The 12,232-nt window shown below is 37.9% G+C and overlaps 2 protein-coding genes across 2 annotated transcripts in view; both read right to left on the minus strand.

The window, feature by feature from the left end:
* The window catches only part of LOC116396676 (arachidonate 15-lipoxygenase B-like), a 22,867-nt gene extending 21,319 nt beyond the window's left edge, over nucleotides 1-1,548 (minus strand). The window contains exons 1-4 of the mRNA XM_031871430.1: nucleotides 1,449-1,548; nucleotides 1,036-1,216; nucleotides 492-696; nucleotides 261-336 (exon numbers count right to left, since the gene is read on the minus strand). Of these exons, the coding sequence (XP_031727290.1) occupies nucleotides 261-336; nucleotides 492-696; nucleotides 1,036-1,191 (437 nt within the window). The 5' untranslated portion in view covers nucleotides 1,192-1,216; nucleotides 1,449-1,548. The remainder of the gene's footprint in view (nucleotides 1-260; nucleotides 337-491; nucleotides 697-1,035; nucleotides 1,217-1,448) is intronic.
* Nucleotides 1,549-5,485: 3,937 nt separating this feature from the next.
* tbck (TBC1 domain containing kinase) overlaps nucleotides 5,486-12,232 on the minus strand; it is a gene marked incomplete at its 5' end in the record, with an annotated part of 32,838 nt that continues 26,091 nt past the window's right edge. The window contains 2 exons of the mRNA XM_031871401.1: nucleotides 5,486-6,542; nucleotides 11,010-11,169. Of these exons, the coding sequence (XP_031727261.1) occupies nucleotides 6,432-6,542; nucleotides 11,010-11,169 (271 nt within the window). The remainder of the gene's footprint in view (nucleotides 6,543-11,009; nucleotides 11,170-12,232) is intronic.

The following is a 12,232-nucleotide window of genomic DNA, read 5'->3' on the forward strand; positions in this document are numbered from 1 at the left end:
CACATCCCAACTGGTAAATAGAGAAGAGCTGAGTAATGAGGAACTTTATACAGATACCGGTGTATAAGCAGTTTTAGTTTAGTATGTAAGCATAATAAACTTAACTTGACTTCAATATTGCAATTTTGCAAAATACATTTCAATAAACCCTGGCAGGTGTAACAGTGTCATATGGTGGTTAATTTTCACCCAAAAGGGCGTAGATGAATGTTAGTTTTGGGGTGTTTAATAAAGTTAAAAAGTGTATAAGCTCTGCTCACCGATAGTCTTCCCTTCGCTGCAAGATTTCCAGCTCCCGAATTTCCTTGCCTTGGTTGTCTTCAAAGACTCTCAGAGCTTGAAGAAAGAAATAATAACAAGGTTTAAAATTGCTGATAAATACAGCGAGTTGGTTACTCCAGTCTCCTTATAGACCAGCATTTCCTTCTTTTAGGTCTTCTGTTGTCAGTGAACAGGGTACATGATGTCTGACAAGTCTAATTCACACAAACCTGTTCCCTCTCTGAAGCGGTGCACCTCACTGTCAGGGATCCAGTGGTAGATGGGAAAGTTGTAGGTGTCACCCTCAGGGGATCTCACTTCCACCTTGGCAGGGAACCAAGAGTCTTCAGGGAAGATGAAGTGAGGCTGTTTATCTATCTCAATCAGGATCAGCTTTCCAATGGAGACGGGGCAGGACACAGTAAAACTGGCCACCTGGAGTAATGACAGAAATGGGTTGCGTATTTGACCAAGAAGTGAACTGTAACATTCCGATAGTTAGCATACAATACTGAATGTAGAAGGATGGAGAATATAAGATGTATACAATGCATGAATATAATATTTATTTGGAGCTCATTATGGAGACTTTTTTTGTTGCTTTGGTCACCTTTGAGGCTGTAAGTTAAAGAGTTACAGAGCAGCACATATCCTGTTGTTGCACAGTCTGAGTTGACGAGGGTTTACATCAGCTTCTCTAAATTGATATTCAATTCAATAATCTGAAGTTGAAGAAGAGTGTTATACATTTAGAGAAAGATATTTCAGACTTACTACTGCTGCAGTGCTGAAGGATATAACCCCTTTGAGGCTCTCGAGCCAGGTGCGTTTGCTCTCTCCATCTGTGCCCACCAGCTTAATATAGACATTGTTAAAAGTGCCGGCAAAGGCGAGATCGCCAGTGGCCACGGTCACTATATAATCCACCATTTTCACACTGGCAAGCAGAGGAATCCTGGTGGGGAGAGAAAAATAATAACCATTCTAAGTACTGATCAGGTTCACTGTTACCAGATGAACCTTAGTACAAAGAAACGTTAACATACTGGTATCACAACTAAAATGGCATGAGCAAAAGATATAAGAACTAACATTAAATGTTTTTTTCCCTCACCAATCTATTACAGTCTAATCTTTAAAATGTAATAAATTGAATTAAAAATAATTTAATGAAGCGTCTCTCTTACCAGTTTATGAGACCAAGAAGTTCCTCTGATGAACTGCTCTCTTGATGTCTTAAAGTAATCAACACTGAATTCTCATTTTATACACACAGTTTTGTGGGAGTGTCAAGTCTTGTGGGAGTGTCGAGTCAGTATCAACAGTAAATAGTTACTTCTGGTGATAGAATTTAATTTATTGGTTTATTTGATATGGGACAGTGCACATTAATAAAAACATTTCTGCAAAATGTTCCAGAGTTAGCCAAAATGCTATTTTTCATCTGTAGTCCCAAGAGGCAGATGTTACAAAAATAAACCTAAAAACAGAAGATAAAATTAAAGTTAAAAGTTATACAATTTTGACACTTTACAATGGGTGCACAAACAATGAAAAAAGTGAGAATAAAACTGTTATACATTGTCAAGTACAAACAAGACATGCAACACAGAGGCTCTCAAAGTCAACACACACAACGCAAATAAAATGAGGGATGACAATGTTAAAATCGAAACATGGACTCAAGACAATATTATGCTCTAGTTGTTTAGACACTAAAAAACATCCATGTCAGAGGCACAAAACATAAAAGCATGCAGAGTATGTGAAATACATAAACCAGTCAGACACAGCTAACAACAATAAAAGACATGCATGCAGGTAGATGAGGGTCGACCGGCAATTTCAAGAAAGACAGACAGGTGACAACAGACAGTTCAACACAGTTACAGTTACAATCTAGTGCTGACAGAGCTGGGTACTAACCAACCATTTCTTTATTTGAGATTTAAATGAACTGTATGTTTGTAGCTCTCTAATGGTCACTGGGATGGAGTTCCATTGTAGTGCACTTTGTACTGAAAATGCAGAATGACTGAAAGCACTTTTCCTGAGTGAGATAATGCAATCCCCTCTTGCTGCTCCTCTTGTGAGCCAATATCCAGTTATTCTTGTGATCACAAATTGTTTGAGTGGAGGAGAGGTCAAGCCATGTATAATCTTGTACATGAGACATTCAAATATTTAATCATGTTATCCTAACGAAACAAGTTATATTTTTTTAGTATAGGGCAATGATGAGAAAGAACAGATTTTTTATCTAGGATTTTGAGTGTTCGTTTTTACAATGACTGTAGTGGTTTCAGAGTAGTGGTGCTAGCCTGTGACCAGGTTGTTAAACAGTAAGTGATATGGGAAACAACCATAGAAAGCATGTATGTCTTAGCTGTCTCTGCATTGACATGTAGTTTCGTGTGAACCTGAAATTTGATAGATTCAATTTGACCTGGTTACAGACCTTTTTCACCTGAGATTTGAATGATAATTTGGAATCAAAAAGTACTCCGAGATACTTGTAGTCAGGTACAACCCGTAGCCTCTCTCCAAATACAAAAACATCCGGCTCTACACTACCAGAGTTTGATTTGGTAAAAAACATACACACTGTTTTGGATACATTTAGTTATAAACAGCATTGCTTTAACCATGCAGTTACATGAACCATGGAGTTAGTGAGTTCATTTGCCACTTCATTTTAGTACCATGCAAGTAAATCACAGTGTCATCTGCATACATTTGGATGTTGGTGTCAGGGCATGCTGATGGCAGATCATTGATATATAAACAGCAGTGGGCCCAGGACAGATCCTTGTGGGACGCCTGTGGACAAGTGGAGGGCGGTAGATTGTTAGTTCTGTATTTGGACATACTGTGATCTATTTAGCAAATACGATTCAATCCATTTCAGTGTACCTGAGGAGAAATTGTAGCTGTGCAATTTGGACAAAATAATGCTATGGTTAACAGTGTCAAATGCCTTCTTGAGATCAAGAAATACAACTCCAACAACTCCCCCTTTGTCCAATAGAAATTTGATTTTTTTTTCTGTGACGAAACAAGTGGCTGTCTCAGTAGAATAATTGGCTCTGAAGCCGAATTGCATTGGGTGAAATGCAAAATAACTGGTATTCAAATGGCAGATCATTTGCTCAGCTACCAACTTATCTGCAACTTTTGATATTGTTGGCAGGATACCGATGGGTCTGTAATTACAAGTAGAAAGGGGATCTCCATCTTTGAATACTGGAACAACAGCAGCCAACTTCCAAACACTGGGAAACATGCTCTGAGAGTTTGAGAGGTTGATGATTTTGCTGATGGGATCAGTTAGTGTTGTGTTAAGTTATTTGAGCATAACTGCATCCATATCAAATACCTCCTTTGCTTTGGAAGGTTTAAGAGACCTGATTATTCTCGTGACCTCTGATTGAGTAACATTTCTTATGCTGAAGGTCGGCTCCAATGAATTTACTGTACAGACGTGTGTATTCTCAGGGGAGAAACATTTAGCAATAGTAGCTACAGAATCAATGAAATGGTGATTGAAAGCTTTTGCTACTTCAGCTGGGTTATTTGACAGCTTTCCATTTATGTTAAGTTGCTGCAGCTTCCTTACTTTGTTGAAATGTCCCATTAGCTTGTGTAACTGATCCCAGGTCATTTTAGTATTACCTCTTGCCTTTTCCATTATAGTCAGGAAAAAGCAGCCTTAGCTTTTCTTAATTTCTTTACCACTTTGTTCCTCAGCATAGCAAAATGTTGTCTGTCATGGCTCGATTTATTTTTAATTGCAGTTTTTAAGACACAATCCTGTTCTTTCATTAATTTTAAGATATCATTTATCCAAGGAACAGTGTGTTTGATATTTTTGTGCCTAAATTTGCGATTAAAATCCTTGATAGTGTTCTCTAATTTTTTTGAGAATTGTTGACTGTCTTCGTCAATGTCTATTCCAAACAGTAGTTCATCCCAGTCAATTAGTTGAACAGTGTTTTTAAAATTTTCTTGATTGTTTTTGGGGATTCTAAAAGATTCATCATCCCTGACAGAAGGCCTAAAACACTTGCTGGTTAGTTTCCTGGCTACCAGAGTCAGATTGTGGTCAGAAAGACCAGTTACCATATTGAGAGATTTTAGAACACTCTCAGGCCTATTACTAAATATTAAATCAATTTGGGTCTTGGAGGAATTTGTTATTCTTGTGGGCCCACTGATCAACTGCACAAGGTCAAAGTCATCAGTTTAAGATTCTTTCTAGATGATTTGTCCTCCCAATTGATGTTAAAATCACCCATAATAATTACCTCTTTACTGAAATTGCATTCTTTTAATAGTTTCTCAAACTCCTCATAGAAACTATTATTGGAAGAGGGAGGCCGATAAATTACAATAAGTGTGAAAGACACGGTGATAAGATTATATCTAGACCTATGCATTCCAAATCTTTACAGACAGTCCACTGGATTTCATTACACCGGATACTATCTCTCACATAGATCATGACATTACCACCCTTTGATCCAACCCCATCTCTCCTGTAAATGCTATAACCTGGCACAGTTATTGCTGCTGATGGAGCATTTTTTTGGAGCCAGGTCTCAGATAAACAAAGAAAGTCTAAATTGGAATCAAGCAAAAGATGATGGACTTGATCACTTTTAGATTTAATACTTTTTATGTTCAGATGCCCACCTAAGAGACCTTTTGGCTTAACTTTAGGATCCCACACTGTTCTTGAATGATTGACATTCCGTTAGACGGCCCACTTCCTGTTCTTTGAGATCGCGGGATTTAGCAGTTTCTTGTTTACATTTTGGGTAATCTTTCCAATTACACGTGGACTACCTGAACAGATGCCATCAATGGTCGGAACACTCTGTGGCTCAGTCAGTGCAGTGTCCGCCTCATTTTTCGATGATGTCGAACCGCACGGAGCCTCCGACAAACCCGCGGTGCTGCCGGCCGTCACGTTAGCTTCCAAGCTCGGCTCCAGCGCCGGTAGTCCCCCCGGGGCATACTGCGGACCGGCCAGCGGGCATCCGTAAAATCCTGTCTGGAAAACTAGCGATGGCCCATGGAATGTTGGACATGTATGAACATGAAGATGATGCAATAATGATGTCTTAAGGCAGTATTGCTCATCAATCAAGACAAACCACCTTTTAAATGTGAGAACGTCAAAACATTATAAAACAACAAACTAAGCATTTACCGACACTGTTTATCCAGATTATTCATCAGATAGTTTTATTAAAAACAACTGTAACATGATAGAAACCAATTTCTATGGCAGAACAAATACATACATTACAAAATCTAGTAGGGACAATTCAGTGACAGGTAAACAAGGTAATGGCAAAGTTATTAAATCATCAAATGCACAAATCACTGACTTATTTCTATCGTTTCGAACACAAACAGACTCAGTGGCCACTTGATTTTGTACACCTGTACAATCTAATGCAATTTAATACAACAGCTCTGCCATATATTCTACCTCTGCAAAGCTTATAACTGTTCAGTTTTGTTGTGAATTGTCAGAAATTAGTTAATTCATTTATATGTTTATTACTGAGGTCATACTATGGTGGACTATAGTGAGGTGTTAATAACTTTTTCCTCCCTATTGTCACCTCTGAATATAATGTAGTCAGGTTCAACACCATTATTAACTATGGCTTAATCATTACTTAAACATAACATCTTTCTTTCAGTGTCAAAAAATGAACATTATAGACAGTAAAGTAGGCTTTATGGCAGAACAAATTGGATTGGTTCACACAAGTGTACCTCATAGAGTGACCACTGAGTATACAACACAGTTCCTTAGATCAACTGGCTCAAAACAGACAGGTTGACACACATCAAGATATTCACAGGCAGCTCCATTTATCAGTGCAAAGCAACTACGACACATAGCAGTAGATTCAGAAAAAAATAACTGATTCAATCATTCTTGTTTGGAGACAAAAAAATTAAAAAGGGTCCTCAAAGAATATTTGGTGATGAAATCAAATTGTGTTGAGAAGTGGATTACAATGGTGTTTTTCATTTTACACCCGTTTAATTTGATTTGAATGTGTATCAAAAGAGTCTAAATTTGTTTCAATATCGGCTCAAAATGCAATATACACTCGCCCCTGTTGTTCGTGTGAAGCTGAGATACGGGGTCAAATCTGAGGGGAGGGGACAGTCAGGACTCCAGTGGGCTTCAGCTTGTTGATCCCTCCATCCAGGATACAAACCCGCTGGAAATTTACCTTAACCAGGTGTGCTGCAAACTAGGAGGACAAAAAAAAAAGGGAAAGGCAGTTCTCAGGAATTGCAAGTTCTCATGACCTCAAACAACTCAAACATCAGTGTTGTTTCCTTGAGTTAACTCTTGCAGTTACCACACATGATAAATAATCATCAATGTATCAAAGCTGTCCTTACCAAATTTGAAATTGATCTGGCCAACTGGCTAGGGGTAATACATGTAAGTGTAAAATGTGATACAATAACAGCCCTTCAATAATTAGGAAACACTTTGATGTCTGTGGAACATTGTGTGTGTGTGTGTGTGTGTGTGTGTGTGTGTGTCGGAGCAGACAAGACAGAAACTGAGTTTGAGGAAGTAAAGTGAAATTTTAAGAGACAACAAAACAAATGAGAAAAGGAACTTGTCTCGACTGAACCTTCCTCTAAGACGTTTCTCTTTGACATTCTTTCTGCAGTCACTGTTGATAAAATAACCCTCTGTATTTACTGTAGATACACCTTCCAATTCAATTCACTGAAATGCAATAACACAACAAAAGACAGCCTCAAAGGTTACCATAAAGTCTCAACGTCAATTACACATCAGACTGAATCATAACCTGTAAGCTACAAAAATGTACAAATCAAAATACCAATTATAGCAGGGATACTGAGTTAGAATAAACAGATGTTACTTTTGTTGTGACCTCTCATTAGACCTGTGTTGTGTAAGCCCTTGTGACATTTTGGTAAATCTGATTGTGAAACCTCTGGATGACAATGTAAGATTTTATCATACACAACAGGTATTACAAAACAGAAACTGACACATTGATAAATAAACTTTAGTTGTGTCATACATCAGGAATTTAACCAAACCTGAATGCGTAGCCTGGTAGTTTATCTTTATTCACAATTTACATAGATGTCAGGACATTCAACATTAATGCTTACATGGTGTTATTTATGGGACACAGTTCATTGGACTGAAGATGGTCTTGATTGCTTTACATGTGAAAACCGGAAGTATTATTTCAACAAAATCAGTCAAGCTTCACAGATGAGTTCTGTGCAAAACTGTGAGTTCCTTTATGTTAACAAATAAAACATCCAAACTGTGTGAGATTGCCCTAAATAGTCCCTGACTTCAGTTATTTTGGCTTTTTGCATTAGAGCTCTGCTCATGGTTGAAGGTGGCTGGAGTTATGCTGTGAAATAAGCAAGGTCACAGGACTTCACAAACTACTTATTGTGATTGAGGTGTATTTTGTGGAGCTCCATGAGGTGCAACGAAGCAAACAGGGGAGTCGGGGAAACGTGAGTCAAATACAGTCAATACAAGAGGTCTAAACAAAAGTGAAAGAACCTTAAAAATGTATATATAAAATATATGTAAATGCCTTTAATTAATGAGTGAAAAGTATTGCTTTTCAAGAGCTGGAAAAACACAATTCTTTAGTTCTACCTTAAGCACACCTCTCAACTGGCTATTTTGCTTCCCTGTTGCCATGGCTTCGATCTATAAATGTGTTTGGCAATCTGTCTGCAACTATATGTTTTTTTGTCCTGAGCCTAGGCTCACAGGCTCATAAAAGTCATGCTGTCTAATTATCTAATAGAAAATTAAAAAAAATAATGGACATAGAAATTTAATTTTTTTAAAATACGGAGTAAAACCCAGCAACAATTTATGTACAAAAATAATCCCTCTGAATAAAAACTGTGATGTTTAATTGACCAGGTTCATTTATTTCATTTTATTCATGTGTCTATCACAAAGCAACAACACCAACAAAACAAAGCTTATTTTGTCAGCCTGGGTTGTTGCTCACACATTCAATTGTTTTAGGAGTACAGTTAAAAAAAAAATCCGATTCAATCAACCGACTAAAATAAAAACAGAGCATGAAGAATCAGGCGTACTTCTGAACGCCAATAGGTTTTAAATGTTAAAGGTGCACAGTAAAGCCTGAGCACAGAGAGTGCATTCATTGCTTTGCCCCTGAGTTAATGATAATGCCACTGGTCTGGTGCACAGAGATGTGGATGGCATTTAAGCACAATTGAGTCCTTTTATTGACCTTTACTTTTGTGACCTGCACGACTGAAAGGTCTGATGAATTACTGAGGTTGAACCTCAGATGTGGAATTTCAAGTGTGGGTTTGGCCATAGTGGGGAGGGGAGGTTGAATAGTCATCATACTTGCCTGCATGTGTGATGATAAAGATGGTGATCAATCGTCATACTTAATACAAAATGATGATGATGATGATGAAACATAATTAGACTAATGCTGTATAACACAGATTTTCTATTTATCGAAATAGTAGAGCTATGACCACGTGCTGATACATGAGCAGTTCACAAACAGATGTATTTACACTTCAGTCTATCTGCAGAAGAATTCTTCCATTACTCTCTGTAACGGTTATTTTTAACCAGGTTAGAAACTGATATCTTTCCGCTGCTCCCTAAAAAAATCTAGGACTCATGTCTCTTTAATTAGGGAGAACTACTTATTTCCCTCTCTTACTTTCCAACATATGGAAGGAGGACATCTTTTCTAAATTGGGATGTTGCCAGAAGCAATATCCCTGCTGAGTATTTTTTTATTTAAGTTTGGCTAATTTATTCTAATGAGAGCACAAAAGGAGAATATATAATGATCAATACAGTTTTCTGTTCTGTTACTCTGAAGTTGTTTTCTGCTCTGAAATGTCAAAGATAATGATTTATGTAAAAGCCGGTTACAGCCTTGGCTAAGGTCCAAGTGTCTTTTAGAAGTTTTTATTACACTGTACATCAGACCTATACATTTACAATACTACTGTATTCATTCATATTTTTCTGCTGCTTTCAGAGGAATACAGCTAAAATATGACAAATTGCTTATTGAGTAAAACAAAATGAAAGGAAATTATTTCCAACACTCTTCAATGAAGGTCAGTTTTCTACAAGCAGGCAACCAAACTTACTCACTCACATTGTTTCATGGTTGTGTTGTTTCCTGTATGTGGCCCATCTGTCTCATTTTCACCCTACGGCCTCAATGAGGATAGTCATAGAGCTTCATATTAAAACAGATATCAGGGAATGTTTCCAGCTAATTTATTAGTATAAATATATTGACTATAAATATATGGTTCACGGCTGTTTTCATTAACTATTATTTCACAAGTATTTACGAGTGTTATGACTTATGAATTATTGTTAAATAATTTCCAAAAAGTAAGACGAATATATATTTATTTAAAAAAAAAACATACATTGGTGAAAACTGCTGTGTATTGACTGGAATAGTTGTGTTATTGCTGGATTTTGGATTGGATTGTGAAACACAAATTTTTGTGATTCGGTGAGTAATTTCACTTGAAAATGTTAAGTTTGGAAATCTGGATAATTCATCGCAGGATGAAACATTATTTTTTTAAAAAGCAGCATAAACTCACTAGACAACTGCTCTTGTGGAGTTTCACCTAAGACTCCAGTGAGGTCCAGATGATTAGAAGGTTTTTTTAAGGAGGCAATATGACCCTGAGGTCTGCTTCCACTGTCCTGACATGACCCCTACCCAGGACACTAAAGGGATATCACACTCACTGAGACACCTCTGAAAAGATGAATATAGAGGCAACTTTGTTTCGTTCTGCAGTTTAAAAAACATCCCTCTGCTGTTATTTGTCAAAATTGCTTGGTGTGTCGTTGCACTGCAGCAAATCACTCAGGTTGTTGTTTTTGGGAACACAGCAGCAGCCAGAGTACAATCTTTACCAAACCCGTCTTTCTTGCTAGAGGCTCTGTGGGGCTGTACTTAGGCACAGTTGTGCTTTGAGATAAAGCCTAACATCAGCTTGATTACATGCTCACAATGATAACATGCTGGTGTTTAGCAGGTATGTTTAAAATGTTCACCTCTGAGTTGAGTATGTTAATGCGAACCTCTGTGTTCACGCTTATTAGATGAAAATCTAATTACAGCCAAGGCTGAACGAAGGGAATGTCACTGGTCTTCAAGGTATTTGGTCAAAAATCAAGGTATGAGACAAAGTAAATTGTTAACTTGTCATCTCGCACCGTCATCATGTCAAGGAATCCAAAAAGTAATTCAATTAATGACATGAATTGCCATCCCAAAGCACTCTCACTTGCATGGCTAAAACAGTAAACTGGGAGAGTCTGGCAATTTAGAAACACCACAGGGCACTTTAACAAGATTACCATCTGTTATCTGCACCACACCTGCATTCACTGCTGACCACTCAATACTTCTAATGCACGTTCAAACATTAATGGTACCAACATGTCCGCCTTAGATATTACAAAAAGCAACATTACAGAGAGATCGACTTTCACAACATTATACAGTGTTTGTATATAACATCTCTATGGTAGGTTATGTAATGCACATCTTGGGTTTATATGTCCGAGTTAACACTTTAGAGTTAAGAGTTTAGATAGTGTGTATACGTGTATGTGTGTGTGTGTGTGTGTCTGACTGCTTTCTCACCATAGCAGCAGTTTTCATGGCGTGGCTAATGATCACGATGACACGTCCTCTGTAGTTCTGGAGGATTCCTGTTGCAGGACACTGCACCAGCTCACCATCAGGGCTGAACGCTGTGCTGAAGGGAATGTTGATGCTGCCAGAAATATGGCCTCTGCTAAAGCTAAAAGCAGTGGGGTCAAGGAGCAAAGCATTGAACAGGTAACGCCCCTTCATAGAGAGACAAGTAACAGTAATACCATTGGGCAACACTGATAAAAAAAGACAGTATTAAACAATATCAAGTCAGCTCAATGATACCCTAGAGAGAGCTTGTTATACTGCTTATCACGATGGCGTCCAATACAAAAGCATGTACGGCAAGCTTCAAGATAGCAGTGTGGAAAAAAATTAGGAAGGAGCAGGGACAATAGAGATATATGAGATGTAATGAGGGAGTCAGCAGGAGAAAAGAAAAGAACAAGACTGCTTCTTAGTGAGGGATTTACTGGAAAACGACACGAGTATCAGCACAGGGACAGTGAACAACCCCACAGTGGGATGTAATGGAATAATTACTCTTGAGAAAAGGAGCTTGTCCTATCTCTGAGAGCGTAACTATTGACATTATTGCTACATATCCCAAGACAAATGGTGCTTCTTTCTCGGTCAAAAGATAATGTTCATCAAATCATAACATCTGCCACAAGAACACATAGTCAGTTTGTTACATAACGCAGCAGATAATCCATGAACAGACAAATCCTATTGTGGTACATTTAGTCTTGGAAAGAGGCTAGTTGTTTTACAGCAGATAATAACCACCAGGAACCTAAACAGACAAATCTAGATTGTCCTGATTAACTCCACAGAATTTAATCCACTTTTTGTAAATGCAGAAACCCACAACAGAGCTTTGCCTAAGATCACAATAAAGGTGAACAAGGGTTGCCAAATCCTGCGAAAGTGGTTAATTCCCTTTGTCCATGTGTGTTAGCCTGAGGTCTGTCTATAACGACGTTTATGTAGGAATTTCGGCTAGAGGAACTGACATCTTGCAATCTTGCTCTATCCACGAATCCCTATTGATTAATGGCTCTTTTACCCCCTTAGACGATTACCATTCCACTGATCTGAAGGGTGACGCTCACTTCTTTGGGTCCCCTGAATTTGTACAGGCGGGGTTCTCTGGGCCAATACAGTCCTAGTTATAAATAAAAATCTGCAAAAGCAAAATTCAATAATTT

The sequence above is a fragment of the Anarrhichthys ocellatus genome, unplaced genomic scaffold (genome assembly GCF_004355925.1).
Source record: "Anarrhichthys ocellatus isolate YVR2014 unplaced genomic scaffold, GSC_Weel_1.0 scaffold58, whole genome shotgun sequence".
Classification (NCBI taxonomy): domain Eukaryota; kingdom Metazoa; phylum Chordata; class Actinopteri; order Perciformes; family Anarhichadidae; genus Anarrhichthys; species Anarrhichthys ocellatus.